This window comes from Garra rufa, chromosome 12, assembly GCF_049309525.1.
Source record: "Garra rufa chromosome 12, GarRuf1.0, whole genome shotgun sequence".
In the NCBI taxonomy this organism is placed as follows: domain Eukaryota; kingdom Metazoa; phylum Chordata; class Actinopteri; order Cypriniformes; family Cyprinidae; genus Garra; species Garra rufa.
Genome location: NC_133372.1, coordinates 33,439,204 through 33,463,023, shown reverse-complemented (window position 1 = coordinate 33,463,023; position 23,820 = coordinate 33,439,204). Strand labels below are relative to the sequence as shown.

The 23,820-nt window shown below is 36.2% G+C and overlaps 2 protein-coding genes across 2 annotated transcripts in view; one reads left to right on the top strand and one right to left on the bottom strand.

Moving 5' to 3' along the window:
• The window catches only part of ppil1 (peptidylprolyl isomerase (cyclophilin)-like 1), a 15,635-nt gene extending 4,603 nt beyond the window's left edge, over positions 1 to 11,032 (top strand). Inside the window, exons 3-4 of the mRNA XM_073851926.1 lie at positions 8,037 to 8,105; positions 10,732 to 11,032. Of these exons, the coding sequence (XP_073708027.1) occupies positions 8,037 to 8,105; positions 10,732 to 10,952 (290 nt within the window). The 3' untranslated portion in view covers positions 10,953 to 11,032. The remainder of the gene's footprint in view (positions 1 to 8,036; positions 8,106 to 10,731) is intronic.
• A 945-nt stretch (positions 11,033 to 11,977) lies between these two features.
• slc6a11a (solute carrier family 6 member 11a) lies at positions 11,978 to 23,498 on the bottom strand. The gene is made up of 14 exons (XM_073852416.1): positions 23,192 to 23,498; positions 22,496 to 22,630; positions 20,377 to 20,517; positions 19,729 to 19,816; positions 19,475 to 19,607; positions 19,187 to 19,321; positions 18,993 to 19,096; positions 18,589 to 18,713; positions 16,564 to 16,676; positions 16,329 to 16,466; positions 16,048 to 16,150; positions 14,559 to 14,659; positions 13,370 to 13,540; positions 11,978 to 13,157 (listed from the first exon to the last, which is right to left on the bottom strand). The coding sequence occupies exons 1-14, from the start codon at positions 23,358 to 23,360 to the stop codon at positions 13,041 to 13,043; spliced, it is 1,773 nt and encodes a 590-aa protein (XP_073708517.1). The 5' UTR covers positions 23,361 to 23,498; the 3' UTR covers positions 11,978 to 13,040.
• Between the last annotated feature and the right edge of the window lie 322 nt (positions 23,499 to 23,820).

Here is a 23,820-nt window from a genome sequence, read left to right as displayed (position 1 = left end):
ATAACATATACATATACATATATATATATATATATATATATATATATATATATATATATATATATATATATATATATATATATATATATATATATATAATATTCGTCTAATTAATAGATAACCTATAGTGTTTCATTGACGAGTGAATCATTAGTTCCATTTGTAAATCGTTTATGGTCACACACGGGCATAAATACAATCAAAAAGTCAAAACTTTATTGGCATAATTGTCGTTTACAATGTTTGCAAAATGGCAAATAGCATATATACATAAAGTTATTTAGATTAAGCGATTCACAATAAATAAAAACATTCAGAATGTTTTGTAAAGAGATCAAAATAAAGGTGAAAATAACGAATATAAACGAATAATACAAATATTATGGAAAAAAAGAAGGTCAGTTAATGGACAAGACTCTGGGATGCATAAAATGTTTCTTGTGAGGCTATTAAATTTTAAGTACTTTATGTAATGTTTATTCATGATAAACTTGTGAATGCTGTCTACATTGCGCACAGACATCATTAGCATATACAGCATCGCCTATATAATTATTTAATATTGTATTAATTTCTACAGAGATGATAATCATATCTATAGGAAGCTTTAAATTATTACTTAACGAAATAAAACAAATTGAAAACAAAAACTCGTTTATGTAATCCGTAAAGATAAATTTCTCTCTCAAGGCGTCCAAAAAGGTATTGTACTCGAGGAGCGGATATAATATTCTTGATACTTCAAACTTCCATGTTCTGTTCTATAAATTTTGAGAATTAAAAAAATCAGGCTCTCATGAAATCTTTGAAATCAATCTTTGTATGGCTAGTTTATTCAGTTATTCAGTATTGTTGTGTTTCCCCTGTTTTATTCGTTTAATATTCAGAAACAAGTGCCTTTTTTTTTTCAAAACATTTTTTAAAAGAAAGAATTCAACCCTCCAAAATTTTGTTTGCCTATGTCACAATATGAGATAAATCCAGCCCTGTAAATGATGCTGATTTTTGTTGCCAAATTGGTTTGGAAGCGTTGTTGAATAAACAAGTAACGTTAAACTGAACTTTTATGCCTGTATGACTGACAATTTTATTGACCACTGAGAAAGCATTGATTTGGTAAGATGATGGTTCATACCATGTAGAAAAATTACATTTTGAAAAATAGCTTAGATGTAGTAAACTACTTTTGCCGTGTTGCTGCTGTAGCTTAGCTTAGCTAAGGAATGGGAAACCACTACAACACTGTTATACGTCATCATACGTTGTCGCTAGTTCTTAATGTTACATCAGAGGACATGCGCCGATGTTTATCACACATTTCAAGATGTTGAAAAAAATGTTGTAGCGTTGCAAAAAGTACAAATGTACGGTGTACGCACCGTTCATTCACATGTACACATATGGCCGTAAGCAAAACAAACAATGCGTTATCACATGCACGGCAAATTGCAAATCTGTGGTGTAGTGGTGCCTTGAGAAGTGGGTAAATGCTTCATTTGTGTACAGCAAATTGCTGGAGTTCGAAAATCAGGAGTTAGGCAAAAAAGTGTGAAAGAGTTAAATTTTTGGAGTTTATTCTTTAACTTTCACAACAGTTTGTGTTACGGGATACTCCCTGGCTGTGTTGTATTTCGGAGTTCATTCATTGGTGTTCAGGGGCACGTTTTAACAATAACGTTACATCAGGAGCGCGCCATGACACGAGCCTGGTTCTGCCACACGATCGACTGATGAAGTTGTCTACTTCGTCATGAGGTAGGTAAAAAACTAACTCCAAAATGTTCTTTATCTTCTGACAGACAGCTGATTATAGCTGTTACGTTAGTGTACTGACGCCAATAACCGCGGCGAACTTTGTGTTGAATGAATCTCCGATGCAAAACATGGCTGTTTTGAGCGGACTTTTTTTCGATGTGAACAAGCTAATATTAGCTTACGTCTTTCTGTTCACCTTATTTTTTTGTAAACGAGTGTTTTGCTGTCAAATTTAAGTTGCGACTCGCTCAAGAAACATTCTGTTAAGCTTCCATAATGTCATGCCGACGAGACGAGGTAATATCTAGCAATGTCAGTAAACTGAAGTGTCTAAGTCTAACTTTACCCTGGCTAAAAACGATCATAGTTTAGCCATGAACGTGTAAAGTAATGCCTGCAATGTTTTGAGTCGTAACGGCTAACGTTACAAATGTTTTAGTAGTGACTCGTGACCTATGAGAGTTCGTGGCTTTCATATTAAACATTTTGCATTTTCAATCACACTAACAGGTTGTTTTAAATTACATGTTTTCTCTTCATTGTCAGGATGTTGACAGAAGTGCTGGATGGAGGGAAGTAGTAGTAAAACTGGACGAAATTTGTTTCTCAGATTTTCTCAATTCAGGTGAGTTATGTGTTTAGTAATCAGTTAATAAAGAGTAAGTGACTGTAATTTTATGATTTATTTTGTAAATAACATGTTGTTGATGTTATTGTGTAGTCCAGCAGAAGTTTTTGAGATAAAACAACACTGAAAAAAGATGACCAGGGCTCAGCTGATGTACTACATGTTTTCTTGCTTTTTGGATGTCAAAGGACTGGTAAGTATTAAATAATACTTCAAAATGTTATTGAAAAAAATATATATTTTTACATTTGTCTGAACGATTATCTTTTCTTAAAAAAAAAAAACAATTTCTTTGTGACTGAAGAAAGAAAAGAAAGACATGAACCTCTTGGATGACAAGCGGGTGAGTAAATTATCTGTATTTTTTTGTTCTGGAAGTGGACTCTTCCTTTAATGCCTATTGTTTATAAAGGGATGTTTATCTTGTGTTTCGGTCATGCCAAAGTATTGATGACCATCATCTGGCCACTAAAGAAAACCCTCAGCCATATCATCTTTCCTCAGGGACATCAAAAGCACAGGTTTCCACCTTTTACATCGTCTTGGACTGAGAAGTTTCGCCTTGTCAGTCATGTGAAACCTTGGGTATTGTTGAAGAGCTGTTCAAGTAAAGTAAAGTATCATGATGCTCTGTCCAGCCTGTACATATTTTTTTTTAAAGACAAATGTATATAATAATGATATAGGTAGAACTGAAGTCAAAGAACTGAGAGCAAGGCAGTTGAACAAGCAGTATTCTTATTTAAGCAAAATGTTAAGTTCTGTCCTCTGTGCTCCATCCTTCAGCTTTCAGTTTTGTTTTTATTCAGGCGCCTCAAACTAATTCATGGAATGTATCCTGGTATCACTGTGGAGTTGTTTCTTGTTACTTCATCTGATGTATATCTACCTCTGGTTACACAATACTACTGCACTATTTTATAATTATTCAGGTTTGATTTTATATAATGCAATGATGTGTTTTTGACTATGCTGTATACAATTTTACTAAACATTTCTTGTTGGCACTGCAGACATGTATTAAATGTAAATGTTTTGCTGTTAGATTTTACAGTATTTTATGACAGCAGTTAATTTCAAAGTGTTTACATGCATGGAATTTCAAAATCCAATCTATGTATTTCCTGAAATAAAAGCAGCTAGTTGAGAGTATGGCTTTCAGTGTAGTCATTTCCACATAAAACATATTGTGTTTACCCTAAGAAGTGTTTTTAACACTGGTTAAAGAGTTTAAATTATAATTAACTAAATTTTAGAGTTAAAATTACTCTCCAAATGATTAATATTTTAACTCCAGAAAGTGTTAAAATCTAACTCTGAGAAAGTGTTAAATTCTACTCCATTGAATTTCCTTTTGAACTTTCAATTTGAGCGCATTGGTTTACTGGATCCTTGGACTGAAATGTTTACAGGGGTTCACTGGTTTAAGAAATTTCAGATGGTAAAAATCTGCTTCTTTTTAATTGTAAGGTATTTTTTTTTTTTTCATTATTATGTACTGATTTAAATGACTGGGGTGTGGGAAATTCCCTCGCCACATGGCCTTCCATGTTTCTAACTTGCAGTCAAGTGTATATGACATAAAAATATATTTTGTAATATCAATCAGTGCAAACAGTGCTATCTGCTAGCAAACTTTAGCGATTTTTTGCAAACGTTTATTTACAGAACAACACCATAAACACAAACACAAGATTAAAGGTAATATACATATAATGAAAAATTGTCATAAATATCCTTATTAATGGCAAAAATTACCTATATTTATAAGTCTGCTTGCTCGAGTGAGCAGGCATGTTGGAAAATGGAAATTTCTCTTAGCCCTTCGTTTGAAATGAGGTCCCGAAAATTCTTTGTTTGGAGGCCTATCTGGCCCTTCCCCTTCCCCCTACCCTTCCAACCTAACGAGAAATGAGACACCCCTAGCACTTCACCCCCCCCCGGAGCCAAGCCAGCTCTTCTCACCTTTATTCATAGGTTGGGGGGAAGGTGAAAGGTGAAATGGCAAGTTTAAAAGTGACACGAACGACCCTCATTAACAATTGTGAGGTTAGATGTTTGAAAGGTTGTGAAAAAAATGGAGGCACCAGTGCAATCACTTTTTTTGTGTGAAAATAAATAAATAATTTCTTCATTTTTGCTTATAAAGGTATAGGAGTAATACATCATTCTGACCTGTAACGGGTCCATTTTTATTTTAGTGCACTCACAATAGCCTATAAACAACTCATGCGTTTATAAAATAAAGGAAAACAGAAGATGCGCTTTCTGCCGTCTGTTCTTGAACATCGCTTCACAATGAACAAAAGCTTTAAATTACCACTTTAAAACGAAATAATTCAAATCGAAAATAGAAACGTTCATTATGTAATCTGTAGGCCTAAAGATTTAAAGATATTTCTATATAAAGGCACGTCCAATTTAGAAATGGCGAGAAATTTTTCTATTTATCTCCATTATTGATGAATGTCTAAAATATAAAAGTAAGGAAAAGCCTAAAACAGGGCTGATTATATTTATTTTATAATTCTATTAAAATTATAATGTTATAGAATATACTATAAAATAATTATAATTACAAATTATACTGGCATAGAGTATATGTAAAACTTTAATAATTGTAGCTGCTTATATTTTCAGATTTTATGTTTCTCTGTTCTATATATCTTAAAATTTAGAGGATTTGCTGCAACGCAATTTTGTCCGATATGCAAATTATTTATTAGCCTATTAGTATTTTAATCCATAAAGCAAATGCTTTAAAAACACCTTTAAAAAATACTATTTTTGCATCCAGATGCTTTTAAAGAACTTTTCAATATACATGTTATCTTATATCTTAAATGAACTTGTATCTTAAATGTAAACCATGATTTCGTTGTATTCCCTGTGTAACGAATCTCTTACTTATAGCTACATTTTAGGTGCGTCTGAGCTTTGTTGTTTATGGTTTTTTTAAAAATCAAGAGTTGCGCGCACTCAACAAAACTGACAAGACTCATTTGAACGCTTCTGATAGACATTGCATTCCTAACCCAACAGAATCGTGTGTGGTTCGTTATAACACTGTAAAAACGCCTAAAAAGAATTACGGTGCAGATTATCTGATCTTAATGTAATGCCGCAATTTACATTTTCTATTCATTTTCATTTTATTGTCAACAGACGTAATATATTGATTTTGTTTGGGCAGGGGAATATGTCCAATTTAGTGGCATTTTTTGGCCCCAGGTCAAGCCTTCCCCAGCCTTACACACGCTCCGCCTATGATACTAACTATATATATACCCTTAGAATATATAGCCTATATATACCCACTTAGAATAATTTTCTTCCCGACCCGACACGCTAAATTTAATTCTCATTTCCAGAATCTCACATTTAACCATTTGGAAACAATGTCGAGTATAAAACTTTTTTCGCAGTACATCCATTATATTTCCATGTTCCACTTTTAAGACGTATTACAGCCCTGCATTTTAGTCCGTCAAAGATCAAATGCGGGCTAAAATTATATTTTAGACATTCAGTGGTGATTTAAAAAAAAATTGCAGCGCTGGAGGAACCACGAGACCAGGCTACCATGACGGTCCTGTTAGCAGCATTGAGCGCACGTTCAGCACAGCTTGGAAGGGTTCCTTGTTTAAAGCTTACCACAAAACACTGGCAAAAGTAAATACCATGACTGTCTAATAGTAAGGAGATATTTTAATTATTTATTTAGAAACTACTGTTTTCTGAGTCAGTGATGATGCAGTTAACAGTCCTCATATCCTCGTTGGACGCGCGCCTTTAGAGAGAAATGCATCTCTATGGACTAGCTACATAATAAAAACAGTTTTTGTTTTCTATTTGTTTTTTTCGTTAAGTAGTAATTTAAGTCTTTCTACATATTTATTTATCATGTCTGACAAAAAAATAACGGTTAAATATTTTCCACTGAAAAAAAAATGTAACTGATCGAGCTTGAGCCTTCATGTCCTAAAAATGTGTTTTGCTCTCTCCGCACAAACGATTGGATATGCACCTAATAGCGCATATTTATATCTATTATTATTTATTTCTTTTATTTTACATCTATGGATTTTAGTTTAGCCAATTCGTGATTTGAGAAGGCAAATTGAAAGAGTAGGTCAACTCACTGTCTGCCGCTTGGTCTTTAAGAAACAAAAAGCTTACGTTTAACGAACAAAAATGCTCCAATTTTTTTTTCTAAATTAACTTAATAAAAAGGAAACGAAATTATAAATACTTTGCCGTTACATACAGAATGAATTACCGATTATGGCGCCAGATATTGAAACAACAGACATAAATACTGTCCAAATAGCCCTCTTTGTGCAGGGCTTGGCCACAGAATGTTGTTCCTTGCGCCACCTGGTGGATATTATATGAAGCGCAACAACGTTTTAAAAAAACCTAAAAAAGCCCCTGCAGGCCGCCGCGTGGCGACGCGTGCTGAATTGCAGGCTGCCGCGTGAAAAAAGACGCATTTTTAATGGCCAGATCTGTATGTTTAATACCCGTTTTGGTATTCTGGTAAACACAGTCGGTTATGTCTTCAGTAAACCGAAACAGCTAAGAAAGATGCGTGCCAGTATTAGAGACGTGCATTAGGCCTTAAAGAGACAGCGTCCTATTTATACCTGCAGTGAGAAGCACTAGTTATTTTACAATTAAATATTCAATTTCTGCACCTGAATACTAGTGTTATTGATTTTATTAGTAACTTTATGTTGTATTCATCTACACTTTTCATTTTAGAAAATTGACTTTATTAGTTCAGCTAGTAGTTTTTGCTGTGGATTAGAAGTACTTAAAGTTAGCATTCAGTAATTATAAAAAAAAAAAAAAAATTTGTTTTGTTTGTTTTTTGCTGATCCGAAAAATGATCCGATCCGTGACTCCAAATCCGTGATATGATCCGAACCGTGAGTTTTGTGATCCGTTGCACCACTAATAAAAACCCTTCTACTCACTTCTGCTGTGGGTGAAGCTGCATCAGGAACGATTTGCGCGAACTCAACGAATATGTAGATCGGGATCGGCACTTTCCTTTTTAAAAATGAAAGCAACGCTATCCTCTGCGTCTTCAGCAGCTCAGATGTCTGGAGTAAATGACGACTGCTATGTTCATAATTACATCCAACAACAGAACACCTCAATCGCTCAATCTGAGACATTTTTATCTTCCCCTGCACCCGAGTCGACACAATGGTGATCTTAGTCGGACTGTTTCAGCTCGGTGAGGGCTGCTCTAAGGTAAGGCGCTCATGTCAATCAACTACCATGGGAGCAACCTCTGTCTGTGTGCCGTCACACCGGCAAGAAGCTGAGAATGACCTGATTTTAAAAAGGGGATATTACTTTTAAAGATACCACTGGGTGGATTTTTATCAATGTAGGGTGGTTTTGTACACAAACTGCCAACACACATTAATGTTTAAACAACATGTAAAAGTGAGTTTTGCATCCGATGACCCCTTTAAGAAATCAAATTCTACATAAATGGAGGATAAAATAAAGGTAGTGAATATGTTTTACTAAGCAAAACAATCTACTTTGTCTTCAGAACAATGGACAATGGATTATTTTAATTTACTCTCATGGTTTGTAAAAGATTTTTATAGAGAAATGTATTTTATATCTGCAGGTCGTGGTGGTGCATCTATATACGGCAAGCAGTTTGAAGATGAATTGCATCCAGAGTTAAAATTTACAGGTGAGTAAGTAAGGAATAATTTACGACAGGCCGTTGAATTCTTAGCAAATAATGCACACCTGAGGTGGTGATTCGGCCACAACACAAAGTGGTAACCTTCCGCTTTTACTACGGTTACCACACATCATGACATCGATCAATTTTTCTAGTTTTTGTCCTTAAATAGATAATGTGAGTAGGATTTTTTTTAGCTCATCCAATGCCTCCGTTGCCAATTTCAAAACGTAATTTAGACCTAGTAACGAGCTTGAGCCGTTGATAGCACACTATAGTGCAGTGAATGAAGTTTAGACCGACAGAGTGAGGGCGAGAGAGAGCTCATACCTGTCCGAGTCTGTGCGTCTCTCAAAAGTGGTCGGCAGCAACGTCTCTACTAAAAGTGAAACTGTTTATTTTCTTCAGGACCACACCGTTGTTACCTCGCTTGTTGTTAATCTTCAGAGCAGCGCTAACAACATTAGCGCGTAATCTTGCCGCAACTGACACTGACGTTTGGGGCGGTGTGAACGCACCATAAGGGAGAGTGGGAAAAAATAGAGTATGTGCTTTCCGTACTTAATGAAACATAATTTTATGGCAAAACATATAAATAATATGTCGTTTTTAATCCTAATGGTGCGTTCACACCGCCCCAAACGTCAGCGTCAGTTGCGGCAAGATTACATGTAAAGTCTATGGTTGAGTCCGTCAGAGGCTCTGCGGTGCGTTGGATCCGTCAACTTTTCAAGCGTCACCTGCGTTTCAAGCGTCAACACAGCAAACGCAAGCAACGCAGAAGTTCAGCTAGCTGAACTTTTGACGGACTTGACGCAGCATGTCAACCAATCAGAGAGTCTCACTGTAGCGGCGTCACCACACGTATCTTGAATCACGTATCATTTTCAACAATGGAAGACAAGCTCATTGTAGCCGTCTGCAATCGCAGAGAATTGTATGATCTGTCCTCCTTGTTGTATAAAGACAGGAATGTAAAGGAACTTGCTTGGATGAAGATCGCTGAAGAGATCGGGATCTTTTCTCAATGTAATTATTTCCCATTTTGTTAGCTAGCGAAACATGGTCATGAGAAGATTCCAAAATATCCAGTCCCTACTAGTTTGCCATTGTTTATTCAGGGGAAGTGTGCAAACTAGATGCGTTGGGAGCGTTGCCTGACGTGTGCGGTGTGAACGCACCAAAAAGCAAGCGTTGCAAGCTTCAACGTACGTGCGTCAAACTAGATGCGTTGGGAGCGTTGCCTGACACCGTGTCTACACCGGACGCGACAGTTTACTAGTTCGCTTTTGCATATAATAAACAGCGTAAAAGTTAAGCGTGTTTGGCATGCTGTCCGGGAGAGGGCTCCGAGCTCGGTAGTCATTCCCGAGCCCGGGGCACTCCCCCTGCCCAGGGAGAGGGGTCTGAGCTCGGCCTTTGGCCCGAACCCAATAGCGCTCCCCCCCCTAGCTGGAGGTGAGGAGAAAAAAAAAAAGGGGGGGGGGGGTGGGAGGGATGCTGGAATCAGAGATAGCTGAAGGTAGGACTGCTTGGTTATTTAAAGGGACTGTAGTAATTGGATAGGGAGAGTGATTGGATAGGGAGTGATTGCTGATGATGAATTGGCCGTGTTAATTATCTGCGCGAGCTCCTCCTGAAATTTGTTAATGAAACATCACTTAAAGTCTGTCTACACTGGATGAGACAAAGCGACCGTTGCAAATCATTTAAACTTTGTGTGAGCACGTCATCAATAGAACGCGGCAGCAGATTACTGTCAGGGATTTGCCGTGTTGCGGTGCGCCGCATCCAGTGTAGACAGCATAATAGGTTCTAATGTAATTTGTCGCATCACACCGCGCCGTTCGCGTCCGGTGTAGACACGGTGTGACGCAAACAACGTGTGCGGTGTGACCACACCATAATGTTTACTGTATTCATTTGTTTGTCCAGTGTCGTTGTGAGTTTTGGTTATTTTGCTGTTTCAGGCTGTAAGGACCTTTGAAATAACTTAAATCATGTGGCGAAGTAATATAAAAATGTAATGGGGTCAAGAGCTGCCTGGAACCACGTTCGGCGTGCGTTTCCCTGAACATAATGCCGTGTTCCAGGCAACTCGTTACTCGTGAAGGTTTTTCCAACCTTCTACCCGTGAAAGTGCACCGGAACGGCAGTCAAACCCCTGACTTCCCACTCGTGAACTCGTACTAGATCGATGTACTCCCAGTTCTGAGTTCTGATGTGACATAGCCCGCGAAACCACTATGTCAGCACCTACGGGTGCGGTGTTTATGCAAGTGGTACACAGTGAAAAAATAGCCTTTAGGACAATATAACGTTGCAAACAAATGAATAATAATGTAATAATAATAAATGCGCTCAGGCAGTTTGGGGTGACTTGCCTGGAACGCTACTTTATACACATCTTAGAACGTTTGTCAGCCAATCAGATTCAAGCATTCAATGGCTCCGTAGTATTTGGATAATGCATGAGTAGATTTAATAGTATTGTAAATAAGTAAAAGAAATTGTTAGGGAAATATTTTGTCAGCTAACAAATCTATGGTATAAGTTCAGCATAAAAACTAGTTTACAGGTTAAGTTCTTATTACAAATCAGCAAGTGTTTGATTTATTTATATATTTCACAGGTGCTGGAATTCTCGCAATGGCCAATGCAGGGCCCGATACAAACGGAAGCCAGTTCTTCCTCACGTTGGCTCCCACACAGTGGCTGGATGGGAAACACACTATATTTGGACGGGTCTTCCAGGGCATTGGAGTTCTTAATCGTGTCGGCATGGTTGAAACCAACAGTCAGGACCGCCCTATGGATGACATTAAAATTCTCAGAGTGAATTTACCTATCTAAGACTTCTGTTTGCATAGCATTTTATGCCTTATTTTTGTACAGTCCTTTTATTACATTAAACTTTCACGGTTTTCATAAAATATACTCTCCGCTCTCTTGATTCCCACAGTTCAAACCTGTGGCCACATGGTGGTGTCTTAGTATATGGTGCTTCAGTATAGAAAATGTGTTTTTTAATGTGTAAATTCCTTTACACTACATCAAATGACACAGAAAGGCAACCAGTTTGAATGTAATTGGAGATGACAAATATTATTTCAACATAGTCACACTGCATTAGTTGCTCATAGACTGGAAATACTTTCTTTGGAGGAGAATAAAAGAAAGTGATTATACAATTTCTCTTATATCAAATATGTGACCCTGGACCACAAAACCAGTCGTAAGTAGCACTTGTATATTTGTAGCAATAGCTAAAAATACATTTTATTGGTCAAAATTATATATATTTTTTATGCCAAAAACCATTAGGCTATTAAGTAAAGATCATGTTCCATGAAATATATTTAGTAAATTTCCTAACATAAATGTATCAAAACTTAAGTAATAAGCATTGCAAGAAGCTTCATTTGGACAACTTTAAAGGCGATTAATATTTTGATCCCAATTAAAAAATAAAAAATAAGACTATGCAGTCATAAATCATTGTGTCTTTTCAGTAATGATAATTATTAAATATTCAATATTTAAAACTGTGTATTAAATATGTTTTTAGCTTTAAAAAGGGTTGAACACAAAAAGTAAACACAATATGGCCTAGCAGTGACTTCTTTTTTTATCAGTTTGAACCAATATCACCATAATCTGTTTTCTGGACAGATGTTTCATGATTCTAGACTTCAAAGGATTTTTATGGAAAACCCACATTTCAGAGTGCAGCTATCCTGGATAAAGCTTAATCTGTGTCTGTTAAAAAAAAGTCAACAAAGTCAGAGGATATGGCCCACAAAATCCTATTATTATTTGAGCCCAAAAAATGGGTGCTTGTTGAGTTAAGCAGATTCCATCGAGAATAAGTAGTAATACTTATTTAAAAAGCATTGCTTTTTATTATCTGGGAGATTGGGAAGAGAACTGCACATTTATACTGTTTGCTTTATATGTTTAATACATCAAAAAAGATATAAGAATATGAGTTTAAAAAACTACTATAAAAACTATATACTACAAAACATACAAATAGAAAAATACATTTAGCTTCCTGCCCATGACTTGCATTTTCCAAAACCCTTGTACTGATTAAACATTTTACATAATGCCCTCAAGGTATGTGAAACAATGAATATCACTGTAAGAAACTGAAATGTGAAAAAGAAATGTGAATAGAGCTCTTACCATGGATCACATAAAAACAATGCCTGAAGGCTCAATATATCTCATTGCATGTTAACTTGCATGAGAAAAAAAGTCAAAACGCATGACTGCTTTGCTCATCACGGTTGCTTTGCTTTAAGGCAATACATACTTATGTACAGTATGTGTTTGTATAGTGAAAGTATCTGCCTCTATAAAGGTAAGATTCAGTGTTTGCTGTGAGACAAATAATCATAGTTTTCATAAATTATTTGTTTACTAAGTATTTTATCAAAGCTTGGGCTCCCAAACAGCACTAATAGATTACGGTCTATAAATGACAATTAAAGGGATAGTTCACCTAAAAATAAAAATTCTGTAATTACTCAGCCTCATGTCTTACCAAAACCCGTAAGACCTTTGTTTATCTTTGGATCTTTGGATCCGAGAGCTTTCTGACCCTGCAAAGACAGCAATCCAATTGACACATTCAAGGTTCAGAAAGATAAAATAATCCATGTGACATCAGCGGTTAAACCTTAATTTTATGGTGCAGAAAGCTTGGATTTAATTAAAAATATCTTAATTTGTGTTCTGAAGGTCTTACAGGTTTGGAACGATAAAACATAATTTTCATTTTTGAGTCAACTATCCATTTAACTTACTTTAATTGTTCACTTTACTTTATCCCTTTTTTTTTTCCAAAATGAAAACCTTAATGAATTTACCCATTAGGACTAATTGACTGAACTGCTTTTTAATATATAGGGACAATTGTACAATTGCAGTTGAACATTATAGGTTGTCTGGGGTCTTTTCTCTGTCTATACAGGATGACAGAGCATAATGATGTGCTGAGGTTCTCTGAGACTGAGGTAGATCCTCTGCTGGAGTGCAAGCCAACTGAAGACGCTGAGGGCAACACACACAAAAACATTTTTCACTTATCCCTATTACATTTCAATCCATAGGAAATGAAAGAAATTCATTCCTGTCGTGAAACAACAGTTGCCTGCTGGTTCTGTTAAAGGTTTCAGAAACATTTCCAGATATTTATATAGTGCCAAAATGAACATTTCAATAAAAAAGCATTTATTTTTTTATCTTTTTTTGACAACACCTACCTCCCAGAAAGTCCCTTTCCCCTTGTAGAGTTTGTAGATCATGTTAATGGGGATGAGCGAGAGAGAGGATACTGTGAGGAACCAGCCAATACCATATGCCCACCATGGATACATATATATGTTATTAAACTTCAGGGGACTGTACTTGACCAGAGAGAAGATAAAGGTGCCCTACAGGACATAATTGACAAAAAATTGTTTGATTCTTTTGTTTGTTAGGTTGGTTTTTACAGTTTGATGCATATCAAATAATGTTGTATCACTAAACTGTGGGGATGTAACGGTATTACCAATATCGGTATCGTGATAGCATAACATTCTCGATATTATCGTGGTCACATGATGATATGAATAATAGGTCTTCCAGTAGTGTAGTTTTAAAAATGTATTTAAACTTCTTATTCAAACAAAAAAGGTCTTTACAGTTGCGTTTTGAGCCATTATGCTTTGGCACAGTATCTGTCAAATGAACTAAAACCGAAAGCACAATATGGCTTAATCCCTTCATAAAGTCTGTTTTTGCTGCCCAATCAGCTCTTGATCCAGTGTTTTTCATGCCTCAGTTTACTCTGAATCAATGCAGATGATTACAGCCTTTCAGTAGATTTGTAGTGAGACGCATTTTTGTAAGCCTGTTTTTACTGACACTGGAGCTTGATAGTCCAGTATGAATTGCTGACAGCTAGCAGTTTAAATGGGTAACGTTACTGCAGTAAAGCAAAAATGATATACCTATGAAATATTCATTTTCATTTATTTACAGTGCAGTTGTTTTACAATAAATGGCTGTTACTGAATAACAACAATATAAAATTGTTGTTTATTCTATTATTATATTCTAATTAGTTTGGCTTCCCAAAACACCAGTGTGAATGTAATTTGGACTGAGACAGTGTACCACAAAAAAAGAGGGTTGAGTTCAGGAACAAGTCACTGACTTTTTTCTGACTTAAATTTTCTTAGTTAAGAACATGGGTTGGAGCTCCTTATTTTGAACTCTCAAAGTGCATTAGATAGAACAATTTACCTTTAAAATGTACAAAAATTATTTTTTTCCAAATCTATATTTGTCTTTTTTTTAATATCACAATAAATATTGTATCATGGACTTTATATTGTAATGCTATTAAATCGTAAGATTTTAATATTGTTACATCCCTTATAACTTGTGTGAAAGAAACAAACTTACTACACAGACAGATGGGGTGACATAGAGCCAGCAGTACTTCATCATGGGCCAGGGTTTGTAGCCAATCATGTCTTCTATGTTCTCATAGAATCGGTCAGCACCTTGGAGAGAATAAACACATGAAGTCCCATGAAAGAGTAGTAAGTACAATTTAAAGGGATAGTTCACCCAAAAATGAAAATTCAGTCATTAATTACTTACCCTCATGTTGTTCCAAACCCGTAAGACCTTCGTTCATCTTCACAAATTAAGATATTTTTGATTAAATCCAAGAGCTTTCTGACCCTTCATAGACAGCAAAGGAAATTATGCCCAGAAAGATAGTAAGGACATTGTTAAAATAGTCCGTGTGACGTCAGTGGTTCAACCATAATGTTAACACAATGATCTATGGAAGAGTTCAGAAAAAAAATCTGCTGCACTGAAGGTTCACAGAAGCATTATCCATAATGGAAGACAATTGGAACAACTAGGTCTCTAGAAAATGTATGCCAGCCCCCATCCAAGCTGACAGAGCTTGAGAGGTGAAAAGGTGAGGCAAGGAATGGCAGATTTGTTGTGTTTTATTTTTTAATAAATTTGTAAAATTTGCAAATCTGGTTTTTGCTTTGTCATTATTATGGTGTATGGAGTGTAAATTTTACAAATTTATTTACAGATTTTCTTATTTACAGATTTTTTTCTGAACTCTTCCCTAGATCATTGCCTTAAAGCAAGACTGTCACTGAGCTCTACAGGCAGTTATCTTGACCTCAGGACTCTGATATGCATCTCTGATATGCATTTTCAGCTGCTAGACCTTTTTCTGAGAGGTGTGTGCCTTTCTAAACCATACTCATTCAAATGAATTTGCCACTGTTTAACTCCACTCAAAGTGTAGTAACATCTAGAAGCAATATGAATGCTCCTGAGTTAAATTTCGAGTGTCCCAGAAAGTTCAGTTTTTTAGTTTTAATAAATTTGCGCAAATGTTAAAAACCTATTTTAGTTTTGCCATTATGGAGTAGGGAATGTAGATTTATGTGGGGAAAAAAAGTAATCTAAAGTAGTTTAACATAAGGCAGCAACATGTGAAAAAAATTAAGGGGTATGAATAATTTCGCAAGGCACTGTATGAAGCTACGAGAAGCTACTGTGCAAAGAAAACCAAAATAATGACTTTATTCAACAATTTATTCTCTTCCGTGTCAGTCTTCTGTTTACAAGAGTACCACAACACATCATAACATTAAAGTTGAACCACTGATGTCACATGGACTATTTTATCGATGCCCGTACTATCTTTCTGGGCCTTGAACATGGTAGTTGCGTTGCTGTCTATGCAGGGTCAGAAAGCTCTTGGATTTCATCAAAACATCCTAATTTGTGTTCAGAAAACAAGTGAAGGTCTTACAGGATTTGAAATAGCATGTGGGTGAGTAATTAATGACAGAATTTTCTTTTTGGGTGAACTATCTCTTTAAGGCACATTTAAGTGTAGGCTACTCACCATATACCCAGCCAATGGCCACAGACTGACAAGTAGCTAGGAACAGGAGAGTGGTTCCACTACACACATAATGATCAAACAACTGAATGATGTACAGACCACCCTGTGAAACAGAAAGTTGGATACTTGTAATGATAAAAGCAATGATATTGTAATGAACACTATGCAAAGACTGTACAAGCCTTATGATTGATTTCAGTTTAACATTTTGCAAATCTGAGCTGATTTAAGGTTGACTGTAAGGTTACTGTAGGTTATTAGCTTAAATGTCTTAAGCCCACCTCTGTGACCATGAAGAGGCCCAACAGGTAGCAGAGAAGGCAAATCCCTAAAAGCAGCAATTCTCTTCTGAAGCCACGTCTCAACACTGTGGGAAACATGTCTGTCACCGATGTCATTATGCTCTCCAGTCCAACAAACTGAGTGACACAAAAAAGGACATTGGATGGGAAGGCAGGGACAGGGAGAAAAGCAAAGCAACAAGATTTTAGGATAAGAAAGAGAAGGAGGTCTAACCTGGCTGTCCAAGCCCAAGAGGATTATCATGATAAAGAAACACACAGCCCAGAACTGAGACCACGGCAACATTGTCACCGCCTGAGGATACACTATAAATACCAGTCCTGGACCTGACGATAGCCAAGGGAGGAGGTACAATGACCAACAGTGTTGGGGGTAACGCATTACAAGTAACGCAAGTTACTAAATAATATTACTGTTTTCAAGTAACTAGTAAAGTAACGCATTACTTTTCAATTGACAAGAAAATATCTGAGTTACTTCTTCAAATAAGTAAGCCCAGTTACTTTCCCCCCCATTTATATATTAAAAGCTCTACTGTCCCCCTGTTGAGAGAAATCTTGAGTACTTTAGTTCTAGAATAAATGTATACATGCATTAATTCATCTCACTCACTAAAAAAACATACAGTATTCCTCAAAATGAACATAAACAGTGAAATTAAACTCAGAATATGATGCAAACCTGCAAATAATTAAATGTGTTAAATACTACAAATATCCTTTAAGTATTTAATCCCATTTTATTAACCGATGTCTTTGCTGCCATTCTTCGATGATCCAATTCATCCATACTAATAAGCAAAATTACTCAAGATAATCTAACATTTGTTTTTTATTGCTGAAGAGTTGACATTTTTTCTTTTGCGGTCAACTGTACATACGTGAATTTACTTTTCTCTAAGCCTGAGGCTTTTGGTGTCAAAAGGCTTTTACATTTGCAAAAAATAGAAATTTTTATATTAAAAACAAACAAGCAAGCCCTGCTCAGATTTTAAAAAAGTAACGCAAAAGTAATGTATTGCATTACTTTCTATAAAAAGTAACTTTCCCCAACACCACCTAAAGTATCTTACAGTCTCTATGCATTACCCCACTCGTTACATAGCAATCAAATAAATAATAGGATAAACAGAAATACAGTAGGATGACAAATAATGGAGTTTGCTTTAATTTGTTTAATTTTTAAAAGAATAGTTCACCCAAAAATGAAAATATTGTCATTAATTACTCATGTTGTTCCAAACCCATAAATCCTTGTATATCTTCAGAACACAAATTAAAATACTCTATATGTAGTGGTGCAACAGATCACAAAACCAAATGCACGTACCTAATACCGACACGCATCTGGTTTCTTTCTCAGCTGTTTTGGTTCACTTAAGACATAACCAACTGTGTTTACCAGAATACCAAAACGGGTTTTTAAACATAACTTTGTTTGAAGGTTTCCATTCAAAGACAAGTTAAAGAGGAATCAATCTGTGTAAATCGAGCAGTCTGAATCGCGCCTCTCTCTCTCTCTCTCTTTTTCTCTGCGTGTGCGGTAAAAAAACAGCGCGTGTGTTTAAAATTGTTTGAATGGGTAAATTGGCAAGACAAAACGTGCAAATTATGAACTTTCACTCTATGATGGTTAAACTTAACAGTTAACCCGCAAATCACATGCGTGCTGAACCGTGGGGTCTGGTCTGTATGGATCACGGATCATCTACGATCTGTTGCACCCCTATTTATATGAAATCTGAGAGCTTTCTGACCCTGCATAGGCAGTAATGCAACTAAAACGTTCAAATGGTCCAGAAAGGTAGTCCATGTGACATCAGTGGTTCAACTGCAATTTTATGAAAGTATGAGAACATTTTTTGTGTGCAAAGAAGACAAAAATTGAACCACTGATATCACATAGACTATTTTATTGATGTCCTTACTACCTTTCTGTGCCTTGAATGTTTCAGTTGCATTGCTGTCTATGCAGGGTCAAAAAGCTCTCGGATTTCATATAAAAATATATTAATTTGTGTCCTGAAGATGAATAAAGGTCTTACAAGTTTGGAATAGCATGAGGTTGAGTAATTAATGACAGAATTTTCATTTTTGGTTAAACTATCCCTTTAGAGACCACTGGCATAGGCAGTAAGAATTATGTATTATTGCATTATTTAAAGTTGATAGTTCATTTGGTATGTTGGGAATGTATTGTTCAAAAAAGAATAAAAAAAAATGTTTTTTTTTTTTTTACCAGATTCGGCCACGAGAGATATGTCCACCCCCTGCTCCTGTGCCATGTGTCCCAGAACAGAGAAAATGGCAAACCCACCTAAAAAACTGGTTCCGCTGTTCAGCAAGCAGAGGTAGAAAGAGTCCCTGTAGGAAGATTTAGAAAAAAAAAGAAAAGCTCAACTTAACAGTCACATCACAAACATTAGCTTATTATGTGATATAATATATGTAACGTGTAATATTTAATATATATTTTATATTTAATATTAATTCAGAGTGAGAGAGAGAAAGGAGAGAAAAGGACCAATTTAAGCCTTTAACTAAATTTATTAGCATTAGTTTAAGCATAAATTAACTACAGATTAAATAATTCTATTTTATCAGTTCAAATAAAATGTTATACTTTATATAATGTACACTCACCTATAACAGTTATTGTTATATTTATTATAGCTTCCAAGAGAGCTGAGGTATCCAAGACATATTGCATAAGAGTAAAAGATTTGAGTACCAGCATCCATCCATACCTTTAAAAGAAACGCAATTCAGAAAGAGAAACAAAAGCAGGATATAGCAAAAATAATTGACATGGTTAATTAATCTTCTAATGCCTTTACCTGTGGATCAGCTAGCCGTGTGAGGTCTGGGTACATATAGAAATGAATGCCATTGATTGCACCAGGTAGAGTGACGCCTCTTAGGAGCAGTATCAGGAGCATAACGTAAGGGAATGTAGCTGTGAAGTAGACTGCCTATAAATATAATAATTATTTTAATTATACATGTTTTCGGTTCTGTACTGGTAATAAACTGATTTGAAATATTTACATATCTAAGTCATTTGCAGCACATTTTGTCATTACACCCTTAGCTTTTTCATGACACGTAATACGAATGTGTGTAACCTTCCCAGTAGATTTCACGCCTTTCCAGATGCAGAAGTAGATCAGGATCCAAACAAGTAAGAGAATAAGAGCCAAGTCCCACCTTACTCTGCCCAAATGATCTATTCCTCTGGACAGTCGCAAAACTCTGTGACTGAACACACAGAAAGCATTTAAACAATATAATAAAACAGTGAGCTTGCTGATTTATGAGACACAAACAAAACATTGCCTTATTCAATAAAATCTATAAAATGCATTTTCATTCCACTCACTGCCAAAACTCCATCACAGAGGAAGAAGCATTAAGAGGAGATGTCCACTCTGAACTAGAATTCTTCCCACTAAGCACAATACAAGTACCTATAAAGCCAAAGAGATGCAAAAATGGTTGAATATAACATTTAGAAACAATCATTAAGAAGACATACAAGGCCAACTCACACCTCACAAACAAACTCCAACAAACACTAACAAACAAGTTTGGCATTTTAGAATTTTATGAAAAATAACTGTCCTGCTCACAGTGCCCCAACAGATACCAGTAAACGCAGATTGAACATGTTCAGTCGGGTGACAACAAATTCCTACCAACAGTATAACAGACGCCGTCAGGGGTTACATACTGTTCTGACTGAGGTGTGAATTTGCCTCTAGCCTGATTTATTCAATTGATTTAAATATCTGTTTCACACATTCACACTGCACAGACAAATGCCGACAAACAGGTTTTGTTAGATCAGTGTGTTAATCTTGTCACACCCCTTGCATGAATATGCTAGCTATGAAAAGTACTAGATTTTTCAAAAAATTTTATGAAAAAAAACCCACCCTTTAAAAAAATACTGTATTTACTTCCAAGTAGGCTAATTGTGATTCAAAGTCTACATACATACATATTTCAGACCTTCAACCAACTGTACCTGTGTTCCACAGATTGTTGCAGCTAGCCCAGGGCAGTTCCACACTGAAGGATGAGAAAAGATACAGGAAGGCCCAGGCTATGATGATGATGTAGGTGATTGAGCCATAAACAATAATTATTTGACTGGCATAACCCATTCCTGAAAAAGAGAATTGTGTTAGAACTGAATTTTGACACAAACGATACCTTAATACTACATTTATTACACTATTCATTCATCTTTGTTAATGTTAGTTAATGAAATACATTACAGTCGTTCATTGTTTGTTCATGTTAGTTCATAGTCAACTTAAAGACAACAGAAACACTGTTAGCAAATGCATTACAATTTATACAACAGCAGAATAAAGTCTAATTACAAGCCACAAGTATTTAAAAAAATGCTACAAACCTTTATTTCAAAGAGACAAATACTTAATTTCACTACATTTTAAAGAAGCCATTTGATGCCCATTTACATTTCAATCACAAGATGGTATGATTTTTTTAAGGGTCTTCATGAGGTGTCTGCAACATACTCTGGTTAAAATTCCTCAGTGGTTGTGTAAAACAAATGCTAATGAGCTGCTCACCCCGCCTCTCTCTTCTGTTTAAAAGCAAAGGCAATTGGTAAATAATTGTAAAAAAATATAACGTGTGAAAAAATATACTTTCTTTTTGGCAGTTAAACTAAGTGAAAAAAGTGATATTTCTAGTTACACTACTATAAGTTCAAATAATGATAAATTCTGTTTACACTAGAATAGCAGTTTTTTCTTTAGCAATAGTCTAAGTGTAAATAGTGGTTAGTTGGCAGCAATTTTGACTTCAGTTCTGTAGTGCATTATAAAACCCTGTTGTCATGATCTGGGCTGTGGGGCTTCCCTCAGCCACCTGAGGTCGCTGTTTTCCCTTTCCTGCACTGCACTTCTGATAGCATTCACCTGTCCTTGTCGTTATCACTGATTACACGCACACAAATTCACCAAACAAGACACAAGACAATGCAGACATGAATGCGGAGTGAGTAGTGGGATCTCTTATAGTCCAGATAGTGATTGTGAACAGGTGTGCGTGTAATCAGTGATAACGACAAGGACAGGAAATGATTTGCGCAGACATAAACAAATTCAGGTGTATTCGGTGGTGCATTACTATAAAAAAAAATGCACTGCGTCCTCAGTGGCTCTGATGTCAAGTGAAAATAAAGGACTCCTATGTTCACTTTTCACTTCCAACTACAAAATGCCTACATTGCTTACGAGACGTTGTTGCTACAGTTTGAGCTTGGAGAAAATGGCGGACAGCATACAATAGAGACAGAGCGCCACGCGTCATAATCTGAAGGGCATGCCCACCAGGAGGGGAAAACAAACCAATGCTCTCCATTGACTTGCAGGAAGCTGCCTCCTTGTCATTTCTGACTTCTAACAAAAAGCAGAACAATGTCTAAAAGCTGCTATGTGACAAGGTGTACAGTTCACAAGCTTAAAAACACAGAACTACATTTTTATAAGCTGTCGACCTAAAAAACGAGTGTTTAAGAACACAGAAGTAGAGCGCAATGTGTCATATTACTCTGAGAGCTACACCCGCTGGAGGGACATTTAACGGCGACAGTAAACATTCATTATTTAACCATGTCAAAGGATTATTTCACCACCCAAAGAAAGGAGGAGATATATTAAAAAAACTAAATGTTATTGGTCTATGTCTGTACACCCTTTTCCTTACCTTCCTTTTGTTGGAGAAATTATCCAACTGAATGACCCAACGTGAAATACCCTTACATCTGCAACTATTTGTGCCCTTAAACTCTCGTTTTTTTGAGCCGACAGCTTATAAAAACATAGTTATGTGTTTTTTAGCTTGTTTACTGTACACCTTGTCACATAGCAGCTTTTAGCTTTTAACATCATATTGTAAAAAAATCAAAATGGATTGATAATTAGACTGTTTAGGTTTTTTGGGGATTAAAAAAGAAGTGAATAGATTTTTTTATCATCTAGGGTGGATATGTCTACACACTGCTAAGACACATTTATATGCAAACACCATATACAAGTGAATTTTGCATTCGTTGTCCCCTTTAAAAAAACATCACATAATGCATAGCAATTGAGAAGTGAGCAACCTACCTTCAAAAAGAGGACAGATCTTTCTCCAACATGTGATGCCTCCCTGACTCGTGTACTGACCCAAAGACGTCTCAAGCACAAAAAGCGGGATACCACAAGTGAGCAGGTACAGGACATACGGAATGAAAAAAGCCCCTGAGTATTTAAGAGACAGTCATTAAAATGTTATATGTAGCCTATATATTTGACACCATCCATTCAAGTTTCAGTATCACTTGGTTTCTTGTGGAAATACTCCAAATCAACTGGAGATTTGGACTTTTCTAGATAATTTATCAGCGCTGAAAGGTTAAATGTGTTACTAAACAACACTAAGGTCATTTTGACCTCATTTCACAATAAATTCTTTATTCTTAACTTCATAATGTATAGCACATTAGGCTAAATATACATGTTAAAATAATAGACACAATATTGTTTAGGAAAAAAAAGTTTCAGTTTTATGATTAATGTTACCCATCTAATGGAATACAAATGCAATTCAAATAGAAAGGGTTAACAGATTGTAAATAATAGCTGGGTTTATAAAATAATAAGCTGACAAAAAACGGATAAACAGATGGTTTATACATAAATGCTTCTCAACCATGCAGTAATAGATAGACCAATAACACATACAAATGACAGATTATGTTTTAGTCATGCGTTTCACGCATAAAATTAAAACTCTCTTACGTATTGTCCAAAGTGACTCACCTCCTCCATTTTTATAGCAAAGATATGGGAACCTCCAAACATTTCCAAGCCCAATGATAGCTCCGGCCACGGTCAGCAGAAATTCAATCTTGTTTGCCCATTGGCCTCTCTCTTCAGGACTTAGCTCAGCCTGTTGGTTCCCCGTCCGCCTGGTGGAGGAGCCTGCCATACTTACAGTGTTTACGCCTGTGTTTGCCAGTGCTTACGTAGGTGTGTTTGTGTGTGTGTGTGTGTGTGTGTGTGTGTAGAAGCGAGTGTAGACACAGTGAATGTCTAAAGTACTGAGGTGCTTGTGTATTGCCGTGATTCTTTACCACAGCTTTTAAGCATTACCGGGGTGGGCGGCGGGCGGCGGGTGAACAGGCTGCCAGGTTTTTTTATCCTGAGGGCGAGAGCAGAGATGTGTTAACTTGTTCCATGTAGTTCATTAGGTCTGCGACTACAGGCATTTTAATGAAAAAAAGATCTCTTCTCAGCAGTGTAGCTACCTTTTAAAGGAAGCTGTCAATCATGCCGTGACCTGTGCAGTCCATCCTGTGCCCTGGAATGATAATAGTCTCAGCTTCTGGTTACGGAGGGTATGAGGGGTTGATCTACTCCAGAAACATGACAGCTGCTAGTCATTATCT